The sequence below is a fragment of the Nematolebias whitei genome, chromosome 20 (assembly GCF_014905685.2).
Source record: "Nematolebias whitei isolate Nwh7 chromosome 20, NemWhi1, whole genome shotgun sequence".
In the NCBI taxonomy this organism is placed as follows: domain Eukaryota; kingdom Metazoa; phylum Chordata; class Actinopteri; order Cyprinodontiformes; family Rivulidae; genus Nematolebias; species Nematolebias whitei.
In genome coordinates, this window is record NC_056517.1 from 33533278 (window position 1) to 33561110 (window position 27833).

Genomic DNA, 27833 nt, shown 5'->3' on the forward strand with positions numbered 1-27833 from the left:
GGGCTCAGGTGATCAAAGGTCAGGGTTCAGGTGATCAAAGGTCAGGGTTCAGGTGATCAAAGGGCATGGCTCAGGTGATCAAAGGGCGGGGCTCAGGTGATCAAAGGGCAGAGCTCATGTGAGTAAAGGGCAGGGCTTAGGTGATCAAAGGGCGGGGCACCCAGCAGAGGAGGAGTAAAGACACTGAGCATCGTTGTTGGAGAACAAAGGACTAGAATTTTTTCGAGGAATGCATATCGCTCGCCAGCTTTTATGCTGACAAACAATAAAGTTTTATCCATTTTGATTGTCAGTTAGCGCTCAAAGTATGTGTTAGGGATTAGTCTCAGCTACCACTACAGCTAATTATAGCTCAAAATCTGCTAAAGTGACTGATGTATGGTGTTTTGATGTTTACAAGATAGTCATCTGTGGCGGCCATCTTGAATGGGATTACCTCTAAAAGTTATTGAGTTGCAGACAAACCTCCAGCAAACTCTTCCTGAGAGTTTTATTAAAATATGTTCAGTGGTTAATGAAATATTTTGCCAACAGAAAGTCTAATGAACACACACATACAACAAGAAATTACATTATCGCCCGCCATTAGGTGGACCTGGACTGAATTTCTTTACCAAACACATGCGAGAAGCTGCTGTGGTCAGAAGAGGCTAAGATTGAACTTTTTATTCGTCCAGGACGACATGAGAACAACATCCACACAGTGAAGTATGGCGGCGGCTGCTTCATGATGTGGGGACGTTTTTAATCAGCAGATACTGGAAATAAAAGAAACAGCTGAAGGAATGATGGATGGAGCAAAACAACAAAAAAATGCTCTGGTTTGTCTTGTGGTACTTTTAGCTTTCATTCTACAACTTGTAGCTTTTAGGCACCTTATGTTACTTAAGCTTCTACCAGGCCTTTCCCTAAATTTGGCCTATAGCTAAAGTTTTGCTGCTATTAGCTAGTATTTTGCTACTTTTCACCTAGGCTTTTACTACTTTTAACTTCTGGCTTCTTGTCGCCTTACTTTTAGCTTTTAACTAGCCTTTTGCTATTTTTAGCTTTCAGCCCACTTTTGCTACTTGTAGCTTTTAGCTAATACCGGTATTTTGCTATTTTTTTGCTTATGTTTAGTATTTTGCTGCTTTTAGCTCCTAGCTACCTTTTTGCCACTGAAGCATATACTTGGCCTTTTGCAAATTTTAGCTTTTAGCTAAACCTTTGCTGCTTTTAGATAGCTTCTTGCTATTTTCGCTAGCCTTTTGCTGCTTTTAGCTAGTGTTTTGATTTTTGCTTATCAGCTCAGTTTTAGCTTATTCAGAACTCATCATTTGTTAGTTGTATAAGTTCCACCAAAAAGTTTCAAAATTCACATTTCTTTCCATCGAGGACAACACCCGCAGAGTGAAGCACGGCGGCAGCTGCTTCATGATGTGGGGATGATTTTTATCAGCAGGGACTTGAAAACTGATCAGAGTTTAAGAAAATATGGAACAAAATACAGAAAAATTATTGAGGAAAACCTGTTTGAGTCTTCCAAAGATCTGAGACTGGGACAATGTCCACCTTCCAGCAGGATGATGACTCTAAACACACAGCCGAAGAACGTTAACTGCTTTAAGGAGGACCAGTTAAAGGTCCCAGAGTGGTCCAATCTAAGGCCAGACCTCAGTCCAACTGAGAATCTCCTCCAAATTATCTGATCTGTCTCGGAGGGAGTTAAAGACGTCAAAGTCACCTTCAATGACTCAAACCACCACCTGTCCTCCAACTTTACGTTGGTTGAGCTAAACGAGCGTCCAGGAACCAACAAGACTCCAGCTGATTGGACCTGAGCCGAGCCGAGGCAGCGGACGGTGGAGATTAAGGGTGCAGTCAGGATCAGAGGTGAAAGAGAAAAGCCACATGTGACAAAGAGCAGAAGAAGCTCACGCACCCCTCAGAGAGCTTCACGGAAACAACGATTCTCTCCACGAAGGCGCCGAACCCTGAAGGACCTCAGCTGCTTCCTCTCCTTTATCCTCCTCAGCAACCTTTCTTTCATGTAGCTTTTTGAAAAGAAAATCTCTCGTTTCAGAGCCGTCCCATCCAGCTGCGGCCTCAGCCTGCGAGTTAATAAGGCCAGTGGCAACGAAACGCTTCCAAGAGGCGCATGAATATTTGAAGACGGGAAAACAAGATGTGGAATAAATGTAGCCTACGTTCCCTCACATCTCAACATCGACCCCCCACGGGGATTTTCAAGAGATTCCCACACTCTAAAAAAAAAACGGGGTCCAAGAAGAACAGCGTGTTTGTTTCATCTATGTTGAACCTTTATCGTCCGTTACCTTGGAAGAAGCTCTTGACGCGGAGGTAGGAGACGGCGAGGCGCAGCACAGACAGCTTGTCCAGTTTGGAGATGACGTCCGGCGGGAACGGCAGCAGGCTGGCCAGCCGGTCCAGCTCCGCGTTCAGCCGGTCCCGGTGCCGCTTGGACGGGTTGCTTTTCTCGTTGGCTGAAGACGGCTTCCTGAGCGTGTGACGACGACAATAAGAAGTCAAACAGTTAGATTTCTTACACCGTTTCAAAGTCTACACATTTCCTGACTCGCTTTTTTTTTTGGTTAAAGTTTTTCGGCTGTTTCTTGTCGGGGTCTGTAAATTGAGCCCAATCTTGATATTAGCGTTGGTATCGTTTTGGTACTCGTGTGCTGGGATCGATACTTCAGTTTGTTTCTCTTCTCTACTTTTACATCTTTGCTCCTCTTCCAGCAGAGCATTGAACAGACAAATAATTAATTAGTTTAATTATTTTGATTTTAGATCACATTTAAGTGGCTTTTAGCTAGTGCTTAACTTCTCTTAGCTAGGGGGTTGCTTCTTTTTACTTGAGTTTTACTTCTACTAGCTAGTATTTAGCTCCATTTGACTAGTATATTGCATTTTTAGCTTCCACGATGCTCCTTGTTTCCTTTAGATTCAATTTAGTTTCTTTTAGCTAGCATTTTGCTTCCGTTTTACTTCTACTAGCTCACATTTAGCTTCTTTTAGCTAGCATTCTGCTTCCGTTTTACTTCTACTAGCTCACATTTAGCTTCTTTTAGCTAGTGTTTTGCTCCTTTACGCCTCCAGTTTGTTCCTGTTAGCTTCCACTTGGCTACTTTTAGCCAATATTTTGATATTTTTAGCCTCTGTTCTGCTCCTTTGAGTTTTTGTTCTGATTGCTTCAACTTGGAACAATCTATTTTAGCTTTTTCACAAATTTCAGCAGTCATTCAGCACGCAGTACGTACGTTGACTTTTCTCAGAAAACACAGGTTTTTGAGTTATATTTTATTTAGTATTACTTGGCAAAAACAATTCTGCGGTGTCGACGGCCGCAGTGAGCCATGCGGCCCACATTAAGCTGTACACAGAAGGAAGTTTGGATCACCAGGACTTGTGTTACAGCTGGAAACTTGGGTCAACCTGAGCAATCAGGGTAGAAGGACCAAGAACCCGCTGGTCCGTCTGACAGCTCTGTGGAGAGAGCAGAACCTTCCAGCAGAACCAGTTTCCCCTCCGGTCAGGCCTGATGGGCGGCAGAGGGGCCCTCTGGCGATCGACCTCAAGGAAGAAGAGGATTAACGGAAGATGAAGATCTAAGAGAACAGCTGGACGTGGTGAAAAGCTCAGAAGGACACCGAGAAGCAGGATTCTTAATGGTTGAACTGTTCCTTTAATGGTAATTTTTAATATAAAACGTGATGTTTTCTGTCAAATTATGTCACAATTTAAAGAAAAATAAAAGTCAATACAGGTTTTATGAGTACTTGACTGATAAATTGCATGGATTTAAGTTTATTTCTTATTTTTAGGAGTACGTCAGAGGTTGGGTCTTTTATAAAAGAACCTGAAAATCACTTTAAATATCTGAGCTTTTAATCTTTTAGATAATCAGATTTGTATTTTTTAGACAAAGTCTGCAAATTAAAATGTTTTTTTTTTTTTTTTTTTTTTTTAGTCTTTGACAACACTTCAAACTAAACTCCAGGCTTTTTCAAGTGTGCGTATGAACTCGCAGAAAATTGCTCCGAGCTAAAATCGAATCAACTTTTTTATCTTTGCTGCTCCAAACGACACTTTCTTAATATCCGAGTCTTTTTATTGAAACTTTAAGGATCCTCGTGCAAACATGCAAACAATCTGTGATTAAAAATCTCAAGCGTGGTCATACATTAGTTTTTAACAACGCATAAACTCATCCGGCACACTCGTATCTGCTTCTAGTAAAAGTGGAAAACAATGTTTAGGTTATTTGTAAAAAATATAAATCCATTTTTTTTACTTATTTGTTTCTTCATGTAACAAACAATTCAGCTTCTTTGATTTTACAAATACAAAAACATAGTTTTGTCACTGCAAAGAATCCTTTACATTAAAATAAACCTGCGTCCGTTTCTTTCGTCTTAAGACCTCCTGATGTCAGGGGCAGAACCCGGACCCTGCAGGGCCGACTCGGGTTTTCATTTGGCGTATCACAGTTTTACTAGTTGAACCCCGCTCATTTGATTTTATGCTCAAAACACAAGAATTATAAATTATTTTAATCTAAACTACCATTAAAAGGCATGAAATGGCAGGAATAATCTAAACTGGCAAATTATTATCAGAATCTCAAAACAATTCTTAATCAAATTGTCCCTTTAAGTAAAAAAACAAATAAATAAAGGTTTAGTGTCACTATATATTCTAGCATCTCTGTTGGGTTTTTCTCATATTAAAGGCAGACGCAAATCATGAAAACTTTATAAACGCCACAGGGCCTTTTTTTAAACTACCACTTCCCTCTTTAATATCTTATATAACTAGTGACAGTTGCTGACAGGATAAGGGAAAACCTTGTTAAAGCCTTAAAATATGCACAGTGGGGAAAAAAAATTAAATACTGTTTGAGCGTGCAAACTTAATTTATCCAACATTAAGTGCAAAACCACCTGACAGGTCATTTATTTGCTATTTTTGACCTGAAACTGCTCACGCTGCCTCATGAAGCAGAGATTTATTTATTCCCACCAGGTTTTAGGTTGATGCACAGAGTCAAGCAGAGCTCCTTAACTGTTTCTGGATGGGTTTCCTCCTTTTTCTGCCCGCGTACATGCAGTCTCCTGGAGGGATCATGGTCTGGAGCTCCTTGGAGGTAACAGGTGCGCTGCTGCAGGGTGTCAGACAGAAACTTTACTGAAACCCAAAAAAGCTTCATTCCTTTCATTTAGCCGCACAAATGTAAACTTTATGACTCCAGCCTGCTCTGGTGGTAATTCAACCAAAATTCAACCAAAAATAAAATTAAAAAGCATTCAATTAAACATATCAAAGCCTTACCCAGAGTAACTGCGGGTTGAATCCAGCCTACAGTTGGCTGCTGAGCCACATGCGCTTCAAATGTGTGAAAGATGCTCCAGCGGTGTTTATTATCCGGTGGGAGAATAAGAGAATGGAGTAAATACAGGGAGAGTGTGGGAGCGCTGATGTTTTCCTCCGCTTTGCTCTGCTCGCTGCAGATGTTGCCTGATTCTTTTTAACCAATTGAGTCGCCTTGACTTCCTCGCGTTTCAGGTGGCGGATTCCTCTGAATGACATGTCGAGCTCTTCGCACGCAACTCGCTGCCTCACAAACACGGCGCGAGCGCACACACACGACACACACGGCCCAAGACAGGCTTATGTTGCTTTACACGGGCTGTGCGTACGTAGGAATTTCAAGATTCATTCTGCCATGACGTTCATTTAAATGAGAAACTTTCGGTTTCATATATTGCTACTTAGAATACAAACTTCACCCACATTCTTATTGAATCATAAACAGGAATAGCTGTGTTGTTCTTTTTTTTTTCTTGTGTGAAATCAATTCGTTTGCGCGTATTTGAGGTGTAGTTGTCAGATTTTCGAGCACAGTTGAAAGCAACACGATGAAAGAGGGAGGAGCCACGGACTCCGGGCCGCATCTGCGCAGATCAGATTAACTGTAGCAGTCTGCGCATTTGTAGCTGACGTGACGGGATGCTCGAGTGTTTTGCGGAAAAGCGGTTTTTCTAAGATGATTTATCTCCGAAAAACTGAGGATACGCGTCGGAACGCGCTTTTTTCAAGCATATTCGTGTTTCAGGAGCAATGCGAGAGGCTTGCAACCAATTTAGATGACGTTTTCAGAAACCGGATAGGTTCTCGTCGGAACTAGCTTGCCTCAAAGTGAGCGATGTTTACTGGAAGTCACGAGTGCGCCTTCAAAATGAAAGCATAGTGCTCTTTCAAAGCGGTTAATTCCGAAATCTTTAAAGAGTATATTGCGATATCCTAGTCTAAGATTTTATTGGGCTTTTAACCAGTCGTTTACAGCTTAACAATGTGCGATAGCTGTCCTCGCACCCTTTTATGAATTTTATGTTGAAATCCACAACCGGAAAAGAAATGATCCGTTAGTCTTGATAATAATGACTAATTTCTCACTGGCCCTTAATTATAAGTTGCTTTTATGCCAAAGTTACAAAAAACTTGTAGAGAACTTAAAAAGGTGACATTTTAAACCGTGTTCTCTGTGTCTTTGAACATACCACTCCATGTTATTTGTTTAGTGACTTGAGTTTTATAATTTTAAGATTGGTTTTAGATAAACAATTTGTTGCTGGGTTTTTTTACTATCACCTTCTAGTGTTCAGTTTGTGTACTACAGTCAAAAATAAACAAGCCTGCATCAAAAGTTATGTTTTTGTTGTAGTGATGTGAATCATACATCACACTAACATTGTTGGGTTTTTTTGCAAATATTTAATATAAACAAATAGAAAAACATGCCACTTTGATGCTTATTTCTCTTAGTTTTGATTGAGATCAGATTTTCATGATGTTGCTCCAAAGCCCATGTGTCTGCACTGTCTCGAGGTTGAGGAAGAAACGGCTGCGTAGCTTTTCTCCCCTGACTGCTCTGATGTCTTCAGGCTCGTTTAGGAGGGGAGATGTTCATTTGTTGTGACCGGTGGAGCTGCAGATCCACAGTTCTTGTTAAGGCTGTCGCTGGCTGCCGTTAACGCGACGGAGCTTTCGGTATCGCTGCAAATCCACGGGCATCTTGATCCAAGCTTAGCCCCGGCTTAAAACCCTGCAGGGCCTTTCCTTTGCACGCAACTGCATCTCTGCGTGCGCTTAGGAGCCTCAAATTCCTTGATATTTTGCTAACAGACGAGCGTTGATTCTAATAGTTGATGTCATAGTTTAAAACCAAGATATTACATCATCTGTTAGTGCTCAGAGTATATGCTTGGGATGACTCCCAGCTACTACCACACCAGAATTGCCTGAGTTAGTGGTTTTGTGTTGGTTAAGGTCCGTTAGCTGCAGTGGCCATCTTGAATTGAGTTAATTTATGTGTTAATCAGCGACTACTTTTTGAGTTTCAGTAAATTCTGCTCAGTCGTTCATGAGATGTTTTGCTGGCGGACAAAAACACGGATCGCGGGCGACAAGCAGTGGTTGGACCTTGGAGTCGAGACTCACCCAGAACCAAGTGGAAGGGTTTCATGGATCCAGTTCTCTGTCAGCGTCACAGTGGGGCTTCAGGAGACATGAGTCTGATTTTTAACATTCAAAGCTGATGAGACGCTCAATATGGGAAGAAAGCAAACATTCGTCTCGCTTATGTCCTTTAGTTTTACAGCCAGATCTTTTCATTAAGTGAAGAGGACGTTTTTTTCCTGCAGAAATATGAACTAAAAACTTCAGATTCTCACACACAAGTCGTAAAAGTAAAAGAAGAAAATCTGACTTAAAACACACAAAAATTATCTGTGGCTACATATACTTTTTAGTGAAAATAAATAGTACTGGTGTTTAATTGTGTTATCCTGTAAACTTAAAATAAGTGAAATCCATAAGCAGATAGAAAACACCGACTGGTACTGAAAAGTAGACTGAATTCTGTACGTTTTGTAAAAGCAAAAACAATAAAGTTGTTTCTAAGGCATCAGAACTGTGAAAGTTAAACAATAGAAAGGCTGGATTTACTAATCTAAAAGAAAAATACCTTAAAAAGTTCGGATCTGTTGAAGTGCGGCTCTATAAAAGACTGTAAACAATATCTTACCTGTTGTAGATAACGACTATATTTGACATGATTAACAAGCTACTCCTAATAAATTTAATTTCATAAACTAAAACCTCCATCAGTTTCACATTACACAATTATTCATGCAGAAATGTGTTACATGTGCTACAGCCATACAATTTTCATGTAAATAACAGTGTAATGAAAAATTAAAGTGTACATTTTTAAAATAGAGTGCACATGAACTGCTCTTAATTTTTTTTTTTTTTTAGAATGTAATGTTTTTAAGACAGCAGGCTAGACCAGACCCACTCAGACGAACTGTTGATAGGACTAGCTGTAAACTCAAGACTAGCCGTTAGTTAGGACTAACTGTTAGGTTATCTAAAACTAGCTGTTAACTAAAACAAACCAATATCGCCAACTAGTCATTAGACAAAATTAGTTTTTAGCTCATAAAACCCATTAGCTTAGATTAGCTTTTAGCTAAAACTAGCAATTAGCTCAGACTAGCTATTAGCTAATACTAGTCCATAAACTCAGTCTAGTTGTTAGCTTAAATTAGCCTTTAGTTAAGACTAACTATTAGCTCAAACTATCAATTGAATGAGATTCCATATTAGCTAAGAAAAGCTGATAGCTAAGACTGACCTTTAGCTAAGACTAGCTGTAAACATATTAGCCATTAGCTAAGAAAAGCCATTAGTTAGGACTATCTGTTAGCTTAGATTGCTGTAGCTGTTAGCTAAAATTTGTTATTGGCTCAACCTAGCCATTAGCTTATATTAGCTCTAGCTAAGACTGTTAGTTCAGACTAGCCAGTAGCTCAGACTAGACATTAACTAAAATTAGTTATTAGCACTAGCCATTAGCTTAGATTAGCTTTTAGCTAAGACTAAATGTTAGTTCATATTAGTTGTTTCCTAAAATTAGCCGTATAAATCAGACTAGCCATTAACTAAGACTGTTAGTTTAAATTAGTCAGTAGCTCAGACTAGCCATTAACTAAAATTACTGGTAGTCATTAGCTCAAACCAACCATTAGCTCAGCTTAACTATCACTAAATGTTAACTCAGAACAACCGTTAGCTCATATTGGCTATTAGCTACGACTAATTGTTAGCTCAAGCTAGCCGTTAGTGTACTCAAACTTTCCTCTAACAGATATTTATTGTTCATAACCTTTCCACAGAAGTCCACTTCAAAAGATTTAAACCTCTTTTTTAAGAAACATGTTAGGACTTTTAGAACCTGCACCGAACACGCAGCAGACACGCCTGTAAGCATGAAAACTGAAAAAATCTTGCAGTTTTCAGCTGAAGAGGAGTGGACCAATCCAGTGTGCCAAACCTTAAGAACCAAAACTTAGTCTGAGCTTCTATTTGGGGACAATAAGCGGATCTTCTTTGAGCTCATAAAACCTCAAATCTTAAATTCAGGACAAACGTAAACAAACACTGAACCTACTGAAAACTTGCTGCCTAAAGAGAACTGAAACTTTATTCTTCTTTCCGTTCTGCGTGAGTTTGGTTTAGCCCAAAGTGGGGTCAATAATGAGTGATTTAATTGTTCTGAAGCAGCCAAACAACCCAAACATGTCCGAACTGATCCCCTGTTGGTCCGTCAGTAATTATATCTGCTTTAACTCTGGAGCAGTTTGGGAGCTGAGGGGGATAATCTACTGTTGACGTTGGGATTTGGGTTTTTTCGGGGGTCATTTTGTGGTCAGGCTAAAAGGACAAATAGAGATTGCTCCTTCCTTTCTGTTTTTTTGTCAATCTGTTTGTAATCTGCTTATTGTGCTTTTACCTCATTGTGCCTTTATGTATAAAAAGTTTAAAAAGATCAGAAGTGATTCAGCAGACGAGACGATTGAAATATCGCACGCCACCATACTTTTAAACTAAGATTGTTTTATGATGAGATCTGTAGCCATTTTGGTCAAATATTGAAAATAACATGTTTTGCTCAGAGTGTGTGTTGTTAGAGACTCTCGGCTACTACCACCCCAGATTTGATCTCAATATTCATAGAACTGATTGAGTTTCAGTTGTTTTTATGTCAGCTAAGATTTATTAGCTGTAGCGGCCATCATGAATCAGGTTAACGCCTAAAAGGAGTATGTGTTTAGCTACTACCACACCAAATTCGAGTTAAATATCCATGAGTTGTTGTAATTTTTGTGTCGTTTTCACTGGACATGTTTGGACATGCACATGGACAGCGGACATGTTGGACAAAGGATGCTATGAAGGGACAGCGAAGTAACAGGAAGAAGGGCGTTGCGTGCCTGGCGAGCGCAAGGTCTGGTTGCTCAGATCAAACGATGGTATTTGGGTGTTCACATAAATAAAAACTTTTTTTTGTAAACTGATTAGCCAAAAACCATTGTACATTTGGGATTTTTAAAACTATTTATTGTATATTGTATAAACCCTAAAACTATTGTAGAAATGCAATTATTGTGCGTTTAGCAACCCTGCATGTTAGCTTGTACAAGCTTCAAGCCCCGCCCCTCTGTTTAAATAACGGGACATTTTCCTGACCAAAATCAAAAACACATTCCAGATGTTGTTGTTTTTTTTATTGGTTCAAATAGCTCCTACTTTGCTGCTGTTTGTTCAAATGTGCATTTTATGAAGTTTTATTTTGTTAAAGGAAAAAAGTCAAGTTATGCTGTGATTGACAGCTTGTCAGAGCATATGGAGGGTGTGTGGGCGGGGCTTCCTTGAGAAGGGGATGACCTCACATTTCTAGTGCACAGACTCTGGTTCCAAAAATACAACTCGCCAGCTCTGCCCCAAAAAAAACAAAACCAAAAAAAGACTGGTTTTAATTTTGAAGGTGAAGACGTCTTTATTCATGTGTTCACGTGCTTCTGAACCGAACGGCTGACATTTTCAAGATTTTTCTTCAGTTTTGAACTTTCGGAAAACAGTTTTAGAAACGTTCCTGCTCAGACCAAATTAAAAAAGCCAACAGCTAGTCTGTGCCATCTTGGAAACGCCAGAACAATTCCCTAAAAACTACGACAACAAAATGGCGTGTTTGAAATACTTTTTGGGCCCGACAGGCAGAGTCCTCGTAGAGTTTAATGAAAAGCAGGACAGCCCAGCTTTGAGATCCATTTGGAATAAATTACCATTTCTGTGGCATGCAGTGACTCATTCTGCCTTCTCCTAATTGTTTTCATGCTCGTACGGTTTGGATTAGATTGAATAACATGGAATAATATTGTTTGTAGCTGTCAGGACAGTAGTCATGTGGTTGGAAACACCAGATGAGGATTTTGGCTGTTTTCTGTCAACAAACTGGTTTGAATTGTTTAAAATGGTTCAACTTTAAAAAAAAAAAAAGACTTTTTAATCGCCTTTGTCATGAAAGGCAGGTGATAATGTCTGTATCGCTTTGTCTTGGTGTGCATATTAATTTAGATTTTTACAGATGAGCTGTAATTTGTCGTGGTAGTAACTGAGACTGATCTAATTTGTAACAAAACACGTCATTTTCAGGATGTGACCAAAAGGGCTAGTCATTTTTGTTATTTAAATAGTATAAAATCTTCCTAATATACATTTAAATCAAAGTTTTCTAACTTAAAATGTCTTCAGAAATAATCTTTTGAAATTGATCCGTTATTCTCTGCCGACTGCCGTAGTACTGGGAAATCCCTTTGTATAATGTTGGGCCTTATTGTGAAGTTTTGGAATCCCCTTTTTTAATTGTGCGGCTGTAATTCCGGATGACGTCACTTCAGAACCCAAAAGTCGAGTTTTCAAACTTTGGCCAGGCGATAAATCGCTACATTTCAACAAATTAGAAGCTTTTCAGACTAAATATTTAAAAATAAACTCCTCATTGTGACTTATTTACCAAGCACAGGTGTCATAATACTTATAAAAATTATAAAATACAATAAAATAAGAAAAATGAAAGGCAGCAGTTGATCATTCAGTGAATGTTCGGCCTTTTAATTCTTACCATACACAACATATAATTTATGTAAAACAAATTTGACATGTTTGACACTTTATTTTGAATTTGTGTCATTTGTTTTGTAAAACTTGAAGCATGCTGTCCGTCTTAATTTTTGTCCCCACATCTTGTATCGCTTTGCGCAGCTAAAGCACAAGTGTCCTAATGAAAATTCTCGTCTCGTGGTATGACTGATGAGGTCAGGGGGTCAGGGGGTCAGGGGGAGTGGCTCCAGCAGCTGAAAGAATGAAGGAGAACTGAAGGGACCAGAGAGACCAGGAGCTGCAACAACATCCTCCAGTTCATAACTCACTGAATCGTTGGGAGTTCACTGCCCTCTTCTGGAAGGTTTACAGTCCACAGGAGAGGTTTTCAAGAGAAGTGATGCCTTCAGGTACAATCATTAAAACAGGCCAGGTTGAATAAGAAGCAACTATTCTTCGGGTATTTGTTTGGTTCCATTTGAGGACGATGGAAACAGTTAAATGCCAAACCAAGCTGTTAAGGACTATCCTGTCCCCAAAGAACCAAAACCAGACATGTGTCCACATCCTGGGTTCATTCCCAGTGTAGGATAGACTCCAGCTTTCTCCGATCCAGTTTGTGGTGTTCGTGGACAGGATCCTAAGGAGTTGTTTGGTGACCTTGGGGTCTTTTTGGTTGACAATGTTCTGGCGGTGCCTTGAAACTGTGGTGTCAGTGTAAATCGACGAGGTTCACAGCCTGGATGAGAGTCGGCTCCTCTAAGCCCGAGGTCGTAGTGCTCAACTGGAAAAAGACGGACCACCACCTCTGGGTTCAGGGTGAGTCTTTGCCACAAGCGGAGGAGTTCAAGTCCCTGGAGTAAGATCCTGAGTCATGGTTGGACAGAGGTTGGGGTCAACGGATTGTCTGCAATGGTGGTGTTGGGTGTGGATTAAGAGAGACGTCTGGGTTTCCCAACTACGCCTGTTGCCTTCACGACCCAATGGACGAATCGACTGATGCATCGAAGGATGAACTGATAGACAAATTGCATCAATAAATGGATGGATGTCTAGATCAAACAATGGATGGGGGATGAATTGATGGATGGATGAACAATGGATAAATTCATCAATCAATCAGTCCAATGAATAGATTGAGGGATAAACTGCATGAATAAATGGATGGATGAATCAACCAATGGATGAATGGATGGATGAACAATGTATGGATCAATCAATCAGTCAATAGATAGACTGCGGGATGAACTGAAGGACAGGTTAATGAGGTCAATATTTCTAGACTCCATTTGAACAATGGTGAAATCACCGAAGTCCAGCGTTAAAAAAAAAAAAAGGCTTTCCAACAACTCTTCATTACATTATCAATGTCTGCTTACCTCAAACCATCAAGATGTTAAACAGCAAGAAAACAATAATTAATGTTTGATAAAAAATGCTTTTTTTATTCAGTGGAGAACATACTTTGTTTAAATTATCTGCGTACAAAAAGATTTGTTATTCTAGTACATAAAAACTACCGATAAAAACCGTCCAGAGACTAAAAAAATAATGTCTCCAACGTCTCTGCACTTCCTCTCCTCGCATCAGTGCATCTTAATCACAATTCTTCCCTTTAAATCTTAGTCACAGTCTTGCAGGTTAATATTTGGTTTATTTTTACATTGATCAGCCATAACATTATGACCGCTGATGTAAACATTCTGTCCAGGATGTAAAAGGTGGTGAAAAGGCAGGAAGATTTGGCTAAAGTTAGACGTAACGATTCGTTGTTGATTTAAAAAAAACATAATGTTATGGCTGACCAACAAATCTCATTTTATACACATAACATGATTTAATTTGTCTTAACTTGACACTTTTATAAAATGTTTGTTTGATCTCACATTTTCACAGAAAAGAAACTAAACTAAATCCATCAGCAGCTCTGTGGTGTCTTCTGTAAATCAGTGAAGGTTCAGTTTTGGACGCCACAGGGTCAAGAACAGTTTGGTCCCAAAGGATCCTAGAAAGGTCCTCTTCTACTAATACTTCTCATCTGGACCCTGGCGTTCAGGAGCCTCCTGATTAAAGTGTACCTCGAACATCCGTACCTTTGGTCGTGTACTTCCTGTTGAGCTACCTTCTATTGGACGAACGGACCTGATGTCTTGTCCACGTTGTTGGAGCTGATGAAGAAAGGTGAAGAGAAACATGAGGATGGCTTTTTCCCTCAGTGGAGAGCAGATTTTGAGTTTTGCTCTTACACTGAGGTTGTCTTGGGTTGCTGGCGCTGCTGCCAAAGGAGGACTGGAAGTTGTGGATGGTCTCTTGAAGGATCTGCCGTTCCCGACCCTGGTGACAACCAACTGATGTCACTCTGATTTGCTACCTTAAAATCTGGAATCTAACACAACTTTTTGGGGCGAGTTTGTATTTGTCAATGCCCTAAAGTAACTAATACGTTGTAAAGCTGCTGGGAAATTTCCCCACACTGATATCTTCTATACTTTTAGCTAGACTTTTGCTAAATCCTTTTAGCTTATAGTAACCTTTAGCTATTTTTATTTTCTGCTAAACCTTTGTTACTTTTAGCTAGCCTGAAGCTACTTTTAGCTTAATAGTTATTTTTAGCTAATTTTTTTCTACTTTTGACTTTTACCTAAGTGTGTGCTACTTCCAGCTTTTTACCCAGCCTTTTGCTGCTTTTAGCTGACCTTTCAATACATTTAGCTAGTTGGTCTTTCTTTTGCTATTTTTGCAGGTATCTATCCTTTTGGTACTTTAAAGCTTTCAGCTAACCTTCTATACTTTTAACCAGCATTTGCTGGAATTTTGCTACTTTTAGCTTTAACTAGCCTTTTGCTACTTTTAACTAGCCTTTGGAAACGTATCGATAGCCTTTTGCCACTTTTAGCTTTAACTAGTATTTAGCTACTTTTAACTATCCTTTGGAAACTTTTCAATAGCCTTTTGCTACTTTTAGCTTTAACTAGCATTTAGCTACTTTTAACTAGCCTTTCAAAACTTATCAATAGCCTTTTGCTACTTTTAGCTTTAGCTACCATTCAGCTACTTTTAACTAGCCTTTGGAAATGTATTGATAACCTTTTGACACTTTTAGCTTTAGCTAGTATTTAGCTACTTTGAACTAGCCTTTGGAAATGTATTGATAACCTTTTGACACTTTTAGCTTTAGCTAGTATTTAGCTACTTTGAACTAGCCTTTGGAAACTTTTCAAATGCCTTTTGGTACTTTTAGCTTTAACTAGCATTTAGCTACTTTTAACTAACCTTTGGAAACTTTTAGATCGTCTTTTGCTACTTTTAGCTTTAGCTAGCATTTAGCTACTTTTAACTAGCCTTTGGAAACTTTTCAAATGCCTTTTGGTACTTTTAGCTTTAACTAGCATTTAGCTACTTTGAACTAGCCTTTGGAAACTTTTCAAATGCCTTTTGGTACTTTTAGCTTTAACTTGCATTTAGCTAGTTTTAACTAGCCTTTGGAAACTTTTAGATCGTCTTTTGCTACTTTTAGCTTTAACTAGCATTTAGCTACTTTTAACTAGCCTTTTTAAACTTATGTTGTCGAGCTGCCGGGAAATATCCACACACCATGCTGCTGTCACCACCGTGCTTCGCTGTGACAGGATGAGACGATGAACCATTGGTCTTGTTCTTAAAAGCCAAAAGGCTTAATTTTGGTCTCATGCGAATGCAAGAGAAGAATCTGAGAAGTCTTCTTACAAAATTAGACATCCATAGATCCATTCAATATGGCCACACAAAACACAACTGCATGTATTTTATCACAATTTTGAGTCACCGGCCGGTCTCCCTACAGTCAGCAAATGGATCAACAACAAGTTAAGCACAAATAAGTTTAAAGGACACCCCAGGAAATCATAAAGAGTTAACCCAAATGTACCTTCCCAGCATTGAGCTCTGATATGGCCGCCAAGATCTGTTGTCTGGGCCCGTCGGTTTTAATCCCCAGCTCCTTCAGGTCTCCGTCCGTTAGCGTCAGGAAGGCTTCCATGTCCACCTGAAGAGGAGAAACAGGCACAAAACAAGACTTACGGTAAAAACACCTTCAAGCAAAAAGAATAAACGAGAAATAGATTTTTGTCCTTTTAAAAGACAGGATACCTCCTGTTCCTCAAATATTGGCTGATATTTCTCAAGGGAGAGTTTTTTCAAAATACTGGACAGCTCATCTGAAAAAGAAAACCAACGGTGAGAAGACATGAAGAACAGGTTTTAATGAAACTCTTGGACATAATTCAAGATGGCCGCCACAGCCTTTACGAAACAGAAACAATGGTTTTAACTCAGGCTAAAATTCATAGCAGCAGAGAGCTGTATCATCCCAAACCTTCAGCTCTGACAGTAGACGACTGGACTGACCTTCATCTGTGATGGTCCCGCTGCTGGAGCCCCCGCTGCTCCTGGAGCGTGGCTGGGAAGAGGCCGAGGACACAGAGTCCCCCGGTCCAGGGGGGATCTTTGGTGTCGGGGATGGAGACGGGGTCAGAGTGGGTGACGTGCTCTTGGAGGTGGAGGAAGTCCCAGACTGAGATCTCTTCTTCAGCGCCATCATCTACAGAGGTGGACACACGAGGACAGAGCAGCTTTAGGTGGAAACAGTTAGCGTCTTCTGCTAACTGCTGGCAAGATGGACGACTGCTGAAATCTGAACAAAAGCTAATAACTGCTAAGCTAAAATCTACAATTATCAGAAGCTAAAAGTAGAACCTACAGAACAGTATCTAAAAGCCAAAACTAGCAGAACAGTAGCTAAAAGCTAAAGTTATGAGAACCGTAGCTAAAGGCTAAAATTAGCAGGGAGTAGCTACAAGCTAAAATGACGAGAACTGTCACTCAAAGTTAGAATTAGAAAAAAACTGTTAAACTAATGTGAGCAGAGTAGCTAAAACAAGATGACTGTAGCTAAAAGCTAAAATGACTAGATCTGTGGTTAAAAGCTAAATTAAGCAAAACAGTTTCTTAAAGCTACATCAGCAGGACAGCAGCTAAAATAAAAAAATTATAAAACAGTAGCGAACACTAAACTTGGTAACACAGCAGCTAAAAGCAGAATGGTAGCCTAAAGGGACAAACATAGCAAAAAGCTAAAATCAGCAGGACAGTAAATAAAGATAAAACTAGCCAGTCAATGGCTAAATGCTAAAACCAACACAACAGTAACTTAAAGCTATATTTTGTAAAACTGTATGTAAAAGCTAAAACCAGCAGAATTGTAGCTAAAATCTATAACCAGTAAGGCCTAAAGTGCAGCTGAAAGCTAAAGTCATCAGAACAGTAGCTAAAAGCTAAAATTAGCTTAACAGAACTTGTAGGAGGCATACTGAATAAATTGTTAAAATGCAGTTTTAGTTTTTTTAAGGATCTGAAAAGTGTTCAATGCATTTTTATCAGGAAATAATGTAAATAAATATAAATCTGTCAAGTATAAAAATAACCAGTACCGAAAGTCAAAGCTGCAATGTCCTACACGAGCTGAATGTTTTGATACCTGAATAGCTAAAATACACTGAAGTCCAACAACCCTACAAACAGGAAAACAGCCGAACGCTGACTCAGTTTTTTTAGAGGAAACAAGAAACGAACCCTTCTTGGGTGGACCTCGGAGGACACCAGGCTGGGGTGGGGCGGGATGTCCGGCAGGCTGATGTCAGGAGGCTGCGGACCGAGTCCCGGAGCTGGCAGTGGAGCCGGGTTCTGCTGTTTGTCTGCAGGTAGAGCCTTCACCTCCATCAGGCCCGCTGCTCTTTTACGTTGAGCCGCTATCTGGGACAGAACGCTGTCTGCGCTGCCCCCTGGTGGACGAAACGGTCGCGTTACTTCGTGCAATTTTTAAAAATATCTTTTTGCTTTCGAGTCTTCGTGCGGACCTGAGCGGTTGAGCCCGGCGACTCCGTTTGAGCCACCGGAGGAGTGGGGGGAGTGGTAGTGACCAGAGTTGGAGGGTGAGGATGAGGAGGGTCCTTTGGAGATGCTGGGGAACTTAATGGACCGGTTGACCACACGAGTGATGGACGTCTTCAATGAAGGACAGTAGAATTTAAAACAACGAGGAGAAAATAAAACACACGTAACATTTCCTCACAGACACTCACGATGTCCGAGTTCCTGCTGCTGTTGAGCTTCCTCTGAGGCGGCATGGGCAGGCGGGGCGGCTCGCTCTTCCCCTCTCGGGGGAAAAGTGAGCGGTCCGAGTTCCACGGAGGTAAGAAGGGAGGGATCACCGCTTTCAGCTCGTCTTTAGGAAGCCGGGTGAGCGGCGCGCCGCTTCGTAGCTTTAGAAGTAAACCCATGAGATGAGCATCAGTGATAACAAACACATTCTGAGTCAGCTGATGTTTCCCTGTTTTTATAAAGATTGTTTTTATTTTACAACCTAACTACTGCAGGCTTTAGCTGTTCAAAATGTTCAGCTCATTCAGATGGATGCTACGGCTATTGTTTTTTGTAACTTTAATATTTTTACAATTTAATTTTGAAAGAAAAAGGACAATTTTGCTACGTATAGCTAGCGTTTCAATACTTTTAGCTAGACTTTTGCTACTTTCAGTTAGCCTGTTGCTAATTTTAGCTTATAGTAACCTTTAGCTACCCTTTAGCTACTTTTCATTTACTGCCAAACTTTCGCAACATTTTACAATACTTTTGCTACTTTTAGTATATAGCTACTTTTACCTACATTTTATTTCTAGCTAAGCTTTTGATACTTTAGCTACTCTTCTGCTACTTTTAGTTTCTAGTAAGCTTTGTGCAGCATTTAGCTGGCCTTTTGCTACCTCTAGCTTTGTCCAGGCTTATTTTAGCTAGTCTTTTGATACTTTTAACTTTTCGTCAGCCTTTTCTACTTTTAGTTTCTGGCCAGCTTTCAAACATTTTGCTGGATTATTTCCACTTTTAGCTATCCTGTTGCTATTTTTAGCTTGAAATTGCTTTTAGCTACTTTTTCTACTTTTGACTTAGATAAGCATTTGCTACTTCCAGCTTTTACCCAGGCTTTTGCTTTTATTAGCTAACCTTTCAATACCTGTAGCTAGTAAGTCTTTTGCTACTTGTAACAGGTATCGAGCCTTTTTGTACTTGAAGCTTTCAGCTAACCTTCTGTACTTTTAACTTGCATTTGCCGGCCTTTTGCTACTTTAGCTTTAAATAGCATTTTGCTACTTTTAACTAGCCCTTTTAAACTTTTAGATAGCCTTTTGCTTTTTTTTAGCTTTAGCTAGCCTTTTGCTATGTTTAGCTAGCCTTTTGAAAATTTTTAATAGCCTTTTGCTAGATTTAGCATCAACTAGCCTTTTGATGTTTAGATAGCCTTTTGCTACTTTTAGCTTTAACTAGCCTTTTGCTAATTTTAACTAGCCTTTTGACTTTTAGATAGCCTTTTGCTACTTATAGCTTTAACTAGCCTTGTGCTACTTTTAACTAGCCTTTTGAAACTTTTCAATAGCCTTTTGCTAGATTTAGCTTTAACTAGCCTTTTGAAACTTTTCAAAAGCCTTTTGCTACTTTTATCTTTAACTAGCATTTTTGCTATTTTTAACTAGCCCTTTGAAACTTTCAGAAATCCTTTTGCTAGATTTAGCTTTAACTAGCATTTTGCTACTTTTAACTAGCCTCTTGAAATGTTTAGACAGCCTTTTGCTACTTTTAGCTCTAGCTAACCTTTTACTACTTTTTAGCTGCTCTTTTGATCCAAACTCTCTTACCATGGTTGTTATGAAAACGTCGTCCTTCTCTGAAGACGTTCTGCATTGACCTGTTGAAGGAAAATGTTTTTTTTTACCCATCGCCTCATCTGCGCGCAGCTTCGTACACAAAACAAGTGTTCTATTCCCCGTTTTTCTCAGCTGGATGTCAACACGAACTGCTCACCGGTATCTTTAGTCTTGACCGCCCAAACGGTGCTCGTATCGTTCACTCCCGGGGCAGAAGTCGGTGTCGCTGCCTCGTTAGCCACAGCAGCCACCGCCTTGTTAGCCGCAGCCTTGGAATCCGCCCTCATCGTGACGTCCAGAGGAGTTTCAGCATCGTCGGGAAACTGAGCGAGCCGATTGGTTGAAAGGCTGTGCCGCAGGGTGTGAGTCAGCTTCAGCCGCCGGAAGCGATTTGACATCCTGCTCCACCAGGACTGAAAGATCCAACAAGAACTGGGTCACCAGTTTTACCACGAGGATGTAAAGAACACCAACACCAGAAAGTAGCTAAAGAAATTATCTTTTGCTGCAAAATGCAGCAGGAAGACTGAGTGCTGAATGACTGCTGATGTTTGTTGTAAAAGCTCAAACGAAGTTATCAAAATTAAAAGAAACGGCTAATAACAGCTAAATTTGAACTAGCACAATAGTAGCTAAAATCTAAAATTAGCACAACAGTAAGTTGCTAGTCATCTAAATAGTCGTTTAAATCTGAAACCAGCAAAAACGAAGTGCTACAATTAGTGGAGCTACATCTGACCATAAACTTGCAGAACAGTAGCTAAAAGTGGCCAGTGGCCAGTGGCCAGTGGCCAGTGGCCCTCACCCCGATAGTCGCTAAATGCTTCGAAAAACTGGTCATGACTCACATCAAAACAACCATCAACATCAACGAGGACCCTCATCAGTACGCATACCGTGAGAACCGATCAACAGAGGATGCAATCTCCTCTGTGGTCCACACTGCACTCAACCACCTGGAGCAGAAAAACTCTTACGTCCGTATGCTCTTTGTGGACTTCACATCCGCCTTCAACACCATGATCCCCCAAACCCTGATGGACAAACTATCCACACTAGGACTAAGCCCCTCCATCTGCAACTGGGTACTAGACTTTTTAACAAACAGACCACAGTTAGTGAGGATCCACAACCTCTCCTCCTCCACCATAACCATCAGCACTGGCTCTCCTCAGGGATGTGTGTTGAGCCCCCTCCTGTTTACTCTGCTCACATATGATTGTGCAGCTACCCATCCAGGCTGTCACATTGTAAAGTTTGCAGATGATACAGCGGTGGTGGGATGCATCACAAACAATGATGAGTCCAGCTACAGGCAGGAGGTGGAACACCTGGAGAGCTGGTGCAGAGAGAATAACCTTCACATCAATGTGAAGAAGACAAAGGAGATGATTGTGGACTTCAGAAGGAACAAAAACACCTACACCCCCCTGAACATAAGAGGATCTGCGGTGGAAGTGGTCTCCAGCTACAAGTACTTGGGTGTACACATGAATGACAACCTCAGCTGGAGCAACAACACCACCAGCCTGATCAAGAAAGCTCATCAGAGACTCTACTTCCTCAGACGGCTGAGGCGAGCTGGTCTGGGAAGCTCAGTCCTCACCTCCTTCTACAGGTGTGCAGTGGAGAGCATCCTGTGCTCGAGCATCAATGTGTGGCATGGAGGCTGCACAGCTGCAGAAAGAAAAGCTTTGCAGAGAGTGGTGAAGGCTGCACAGAAATCTGTCGGAATCAGTCTCCCCACCATCACAGACATCTACACCTCCAGATGCAGGAAGAGGGCCACCTGCATCATGAAGGACCCCACCCACCCAGCACACACACTTTTTGCCCCACTCCCCTCAGGAAGGAGGTTAAGGAGCATTAAGTGTAGAACCACTAGACTGAGGAACAGCTTCTACCCTGAGGCTGTTAGACTCATGAATCTCTAACTAGAATAATCACTGTGAAAAACCATATCATGTTGCTGCTGATCTGTTTCATGTTGCTGCTGATCTGTTTCAATGTTGATGTGTTCATGCGTGCACATCTGCTCACAGACTCATGTTCATGTTTGTGGTGATGTTCAATGTTTTATGTTATGAGTGCTTAGTGTATATTTAGTTGATGTTTTTCTTAGTTCATATCTTAGATGTTATTACTGTTTTTCTTATACATTTTATTGTTGGATGTAACTGGGACCCTGCGTACATAATTTCGCTCCACCACATGTACCACATGAGGTGCGAATGACAATAAAGAAACTCTGACTCTGACTCTGACTCTGACTAAAAGCAAATACAGTATTAGCACAACAGTAGCTAAAATGTAAAAAAAAAAATCTAAATGATTGCTGAAAGCTAAACTTAGCATATTAACACCTAAAAGTTAAACTTAACAGAATTTAGACCTAACTAAAATCTAATTATAGCAAAACAGAAGCTTATATCTCGTGTGATAAAAATTGGAAATAAAAGCTCAAATATAAAGCTAGGCCAAAAACCATAGCTAAAGGCTAAACCCATCAAAACAATAGTTTAAAGCCTAAACCAACAAAACAGTAGCTGAAACCTAGAATGAGCACAACAGTCACTAAAAACTACACTTAGTACAACGGTAGATAAAAGTTACAATTAGCATAAGCTAAAAAAAACACAACAGCAATTAATATAAAATACAGTAAGTACAGCAAGAGCTAAAAGTTAAACTTAGCACAATAGTAGCTACTATCTAAACTTAACTAAATGTCAATATTAGCACAACAGTAGCCTAACTTTTAAATGATCAAAACTGTAAAAGAAAGCTAAAATGTACAAAACCACAGCTAAAAGCAAAATCCATCAAAATGGTAGTTTAAAGCTAAAACCAGCAAAATAGTAGCTAGAACCTAAACTTTTTAAACTGTTGCTAAATATAAAATTAGCAGAACTGTACCTAAAAGTTAACCTTAGTACAACAGTAGCTAAAAGAAAAAAAAAAATGAACACAGTAATAGCTAAAAGCAACTCAGCTCAACCCAAGCTAAAAGCTAAAATTAGCCAAAAAATGTAAATTCTCATTTCATTCAACAACAAAAAAAAACTTACAAAATAAAATCAAATATTAAAAAAAATATATATAAAAATGACAAAGTCTCCTGTATGAGCCGAATAGTTTAATTAGCTGAAAGTGAGCTGATGCAGTTAATGCTATAAAACGTACATAAAAACAAACAGGATGACAAAAGATGAATACTTTAACAGGAGCTTTGTTACCTTCAGGCCTCCCCTGTCATCGGGCGGAACCGGGACGTTGTTGAGAGACTGTCTGCTTTTAGAGCGCGTAATGAAAGCTCTGCCCCGGTGTTTGGGCTTATCTTTGTCTACCTGCATGCACACCGACGCTAACAGACGAACCAGCTCTGTGTCTGACAAAAACAACAAGCAGGAAACAAAACGGTAATCAGAGAAACATCGATTTTATAAACGTTTTAAAAAACTAACAGGACGTGTAGCTTTACTGTTATAACTGGAAAAGGAGGACCACGTTCAAGTTTAAGTGTTTTCCTGCTTGAAAGAGCTACCTGGGTCACTGAGCAGCATAACCAGATCAAAGGCTGTGTAGCCGTTCTTAGCTCGAAGGTTGACGTCGGCTCCTTGACTCAACAGGTACTTCACAATGTCTTTATTACTGGGAGACGACAAGCAGAGGACAGGAAGACAAACGATAGAAAACAAAGAGTCGTATTCACAGTAATAAACTCATAAGTTAATCAGGTATATAGTTTCCTGCCATGGCGTATACAAAAAAAAGGTTATAACGGTCACTTTTAGACATATTCGTGTATCGGTACGGTAACTCGGAAGAATCCGCAACACTTACTGAATGCTAATCCAAACTCCAAGATGGCCACCAAAGCTAATTAGGAAGAATGGCTATAACTCAACTATTTTTAGACAAACTGAGCTAAACCTTGGTACCGAAGGCTGAGAGTGATCCCCAACACTTACTGGACGCTAACCAAAAACAGAAGCTAACTAATATTAGCTAATTTAGGAAACAGCTATAACTTTATTTTTAAACAAACCGAGCTAATATTAGGAATGTAGCTGATTAGGTGAGAGTGATCCCCAACAAACACTGAATGCTAATCTAAAACGGGAGCTAGCTGATATTAGCCTATAACTTTGTTATTTTTAAACAAATTGAGCTCATATTAAGTGTAGTTGTAGCTAAGATAGCCATCACACTGAATGCTAATCAAAAACAGAAGCCTCTGTCAATTTTAGGTCTACTGAGCTAATTTTGTGTGGTAGTAGCTAAAAGCTATCCCCAAATTGTCCTGAGTCAAGTTGACTCGAGATGAAAAATATCACGCACCAAGTGGCTCCTTCAAAGTTTCTCCAGGAACTTCTCTAGTTTAATGTATTATTTATGTAAACAATAAACCAGCAGCTCTGACTGACCCGTGGTACGTGGCCTGCATCAGAGCCGTCCACCCGTGGACGCCGTCCTGTTTGTCCACGTCAGCGTTCGTCTCCACCATCAGCTGCACCACCTCCAGCTGCCCGCTCACCGCCGCCATCATCAGAGGCGTCGCTCCCTCCTGATTGGACGAGTTCACCTGAGCGGGGTCCTCCTCCAGGATGTCTTTGACCAACTGGGAGTTTCCTGAGTGCCGTGGGAACACGTGGACACATGTGGACACTGGCAGGGCCCTGTTCCTCACAGGTACGACTCACCTGGGTTTAATGAGAAACTCACCAAGTCTGAGGGCGCTGAACACGTCGGGCCTTTTCCTCTCGTCGTCTGGGGAGAAACAAGAGATAAATACTCTAAAGAACGCAGGACAGGGTGTTAATTCAAGATGGCTGCCACAGCTAAGTGACTTTCCTCGACATTAAAATGGCTAAATGTCAGTATGCACTACCGGTCTGAGGTCTGACGGTGGTTATGGAGTCCAGGAACCCCTTGATGTCTCTCTGTTTTAACTGCAGGGACAATTCGAAGGCTGTCTTGGACAAAACGTTGACCCGGTCCGGGTCGGCTCCCCGGTCCACCAGCTGCCGAGCTACAGCCTCCTGCAAAACACGACTTCAGCTACAAGGAAACCAATCACATTTTTCTGTGGAAATACAGTGTGAGCGCTGAATGGTGCTGACATGAACCAAAGAAGCTGAAACTGAGTTGTTAAAGCTAAATGAAACAAAACACTGGCTAAAAGCTAACAGAAGCAAAGGGTGGCTAAAAGCTAAAAATGCCTAAAGTCTTGTTGAAAGTTATGTAACAGTTGACTAGAAGCCAAAAGTACAAAAAAAAATAGCTTTAAGCCAAAGTAACAAGAGACCAGCTAAAAGCTAAAGATTCAAAAGGCTAGGTAAAGAATAAAACGAACAAAAAGTTTGCTTAAAGATAAAAGCTGCTCAAAGCAAGCTGAAAATAAAAGTAGCAAAAAGCTAAGAAAATGTAAAAATAACATAAGTCTAGTTAAATATTAAAGTAGCAAAAGACTAGCTAAAAGCAAGAAAAAACTGTCAAATATAATACAAAGTCTAATGAAAAGATAAGAATAATAGATGGCTAGATTGAAACTAAATGTAGCTAAAGACTCGCCAGAAAACAAAAGTAGCAAATGGCATGCTAGAAGCTAAAAGTAGCAAGATGCTAGGAAAAAGTAGCTAAAAGCAAAAGCAACAAAAGGGTAGCAAAAATAAAAAGTAGCAAAAGGCAAGCTAATGGCAAACAATGAAAAAGACTAGGTAAAAGTCAAAAGTAATTAAAGGATAGCTAAAAGTAGCAAATAGTTAACTAAAACAAAAGAAGCAAGAGGCTAAATAAAAGTAGCAAAAGGCTTGCTAAAATTTACAAAAATCTAGCTAAAAGCAACAAAAAGCAAAAGACTAGCTAATGACTAAACGTGAAAAAGGCTAGGCAAAAGCCAAAAGTAACTAGAGGCTAGGTAAAAGTAGCAAAAGGCTAGCTGAAAGCTAAATGTAGCAGAAGGCTAGCTAAAAATGAACAAAAATGTACCTAAAAGCAACAAAAAGCACAAGACTAGCTAATGGCTAACAGTGGAAAAAGGCTAGGTAAAAGCCAAAAGTAACTAAACGATAGCTAAAAAGTAGTAAATGGCTAGCTAAAACTAAAGAAGTAAGAGGCAAGCTAAAAGTAGCAAAAGGCTAGCTAAAATGTACAAAAATCTAGCTAGAAGTAACAAACAGCAAAAGACTAGCTAATGGCTAAAAGTGAAAAAGGCTAGGTAAAAGCCAAAAATAACTAAAGGATAACTACAAGTAGCAAAAGGCTAGCTGAAAGCTAAAGGTAGCAGAAGGCTAGCTAAAAGCCAAAAGTAGCATAAGAAGATAAGAGCAAGTTCGTTGAAGCTCATTTCAAAGAAGGAAATGTTTTTGAAGGAGGACACTTTTGGGGTGATATTTGTTGAAAAGTTCAATATTTTTATGGTTTTCTGTGATATGTCAGATTTATCTGTACAGCCTGGCGTGCATTGTGGCCCCACCTTCCCACTGAGGGTGGCCGCCATCAGAGGACCCCAGCCAGTGGTTCTGTGGGTGAAGTTGGCGTCAGAGCCCCACTCCAGCAGCAGGTGGACGGTGGCCTCGTGCCCATGCTGAGACGCCACCATCAGAGCCGTGATGTCCATGAAGTCTCTGCCTCCTTCTCCTCCTGGACTGCACTCAGCCGGTCCAAACCCAGCTGCACTGTGGGGACAGAAAGGAGGATCAGCGTCTCGGGCTTCAGAGAAGAGCCAGTCGCCATGACGATGAAACAACCTGCAGCTGTTGTTGTTGTTGCCACTGGATACCGACTCCGCTGTGACAGTCAGATGGTCGTAGTCATCGACGAAGGCCCCGCTCTCCAGGAGCAGCTTGGCCACGTGGACGTGACCCCCACGGGCCGCCATGGTCAGGACGCTCGCCCCTAATCGGTTCTGCCCGTTTATCTCCGCCCCATTCTCCAGGAGGAGATGGGCAACAGTCAGGTGACCAAACCTGGATCAAGAGAGTACCTAGCATTAACATATTTACACAAAACAAATGGACCCTATTTTAAACCAGTTCTGCCACAGTCTGTTAGCAAAATATCTTGTGAACCACTAGATTTTAATGAAACTGAACGCAATAATTTAGGAATTATGTAAATTCAAGATGGCCACCACAACTAATCAACCATTTAAAACACCAAAACGCGTATAAATCAGTTGATTTGACAGATTGGGTAAAGTCTGGGTGTGATGGGCGTGAGGGGTCCTCTGTGTTTGGGGGTGCTCCAGCACCGCCTGCGCCCATACTTCCCAATGTCCTGAAACCGAGATTCAGAAAGTCTGGATGGTGAAAAAAACACTTTAGCTCCTTGGAAGGCAAATAAAACAAAACGGGAACCGGATCAGAACCTTTACACCGGGTTTTTTGTCCAACAGAACCAGCACAAATAGAAAAGTTCTGGTGTTTATCCACAAGCCTCCACCGGAGGTCCTGCCCCACCTGGCTGCCTGCATCAGCGGGCTCCAGCCGTAGTTGTTCCGGCTGTCCACCGACGCTCCCTTCCGCAGCAAGAACCGGACCAGGTTCTCGTGGCCCCCCGCCGAGGCGAACTGCAGGGCGGTGTTCCCCTCCTCGTCCGTGCAGTCCACCGGCACCAGGGACGGAGTGAGGTCCGGGGCCAGGCACTCCGAGCCCGCCTCCGACCTCAGCCTGCTCTGCCGACCCGACTCCCTCTGGCCCCCCGGCTCCAGGACGCCCCGGACCGTGTCGTAGTCGCCCTCATCGCAGGCCCGGAACAGTAGCCGCGAGTTAACGGGGACACAGAAACTCATTTCTTCATCTGGTGTGTTTTTATTCCGCCTCCATTTTTTATCTTCGCCGAGAAACTTTTCTTCTTCTTCTGTCACTTTTTGGCTTCCGTTTGGAAATCATGACGCGCAGTGAAATAAACTTAACTTTTCTCAATAAGACTTGTGATTATCTTTCCCAAACAGTAAAGAAAAACATTTTCAATCTTTACACCAGTCATATCTTTCTTAACAAAACAGCTTTTCTGACGACCAGCCCTGCGGTTCTGCCCGGTTCCGTTACTTTCGTCAAGCGTCATTCAACACAACCAAGCACTTCC

At 40.8% G+C, this 27833-nt stretch overlaps 2 protein-coding genes across 2 annotated transcripts in view; both read right to left on the bottom strand.

The window, feature by feature from the left end:
- Nucleotides 1-5127, bottom strand: part of LOC119426231 — a 67419-nt gene extending 62292 nt beyond the window's left edge. The window contains exons 1-2 of the mRNA XM_037693777.1: nt 5066-5127; nt 2316-2497 (exon numbers count right to left, since the gene is read on the bottom strand). Coding sequence (XP_037549705.1) covers nt 2316-2497; nt 5066-5127 — 244 coding nt within the window. The remainder of the gene's footprint in view (nt 1-2315; nt 2498-5065) is intronic.
- An 8997-nt stretch (nt 5128-14124) lies between these two features.
- Nucleotides 14125-27769, bottom strand: LOC119426292 (ankyrin repeat and SAM domain-containing protein 6). Its single transcript, XM_037693848.1, has 18 exons — nt 27206-27769; nt 26495-26713; nt 26221-26422; nt 24634-24784; nt 24468-24512; nt 24170-24374; nt 23287-23393; nt 22979-23130; nt 19900-20155; nt 19734-19783; nt 18126-18305; nt 17901-18048; nt 17617-17825; nt 16393-16585; nt 16135-16202; nt 15914-16030; nt 14253-14340; nt 14125-14174 (listed from the first exon to the last, which is right to left on the bottom strand). Exons 1-18 carry the CDS (start codon nt 27535-27537, stop codon nt 14125-14127), a joined length of 2772 nt encoding a protein of 923 aa, XP_037549776.1. The 5' UTR covers nt 27538-27769.
- Between the last annotated feature and the right edge of the window lie 64 nt (nt 27770-27833).

Coding starts and splice junctions, on each gene's coding strand:
- LOC119426292 (XM_037693848.1), bottom strand. CDS start 27,537: ATGAGTTTCTGTGTCCCCGTTAACTCGCGGCTACTGTTCCGGGCCTGC. Junction 24,513..24,633: donor CACCGTCAGACCTCAGACCG/GTAGTGCATACT, acceptor GTTTCTCCCCAG/ACGACGAGAGGAAAAGGCCC. Junction 24,375..24,467: donor GTTCAGCGCCCTCAGACTTG/GTGAGTTTCTCA, acceptor CACGGCACTCAG/GAAACTCCCAGTTGGTCAAA.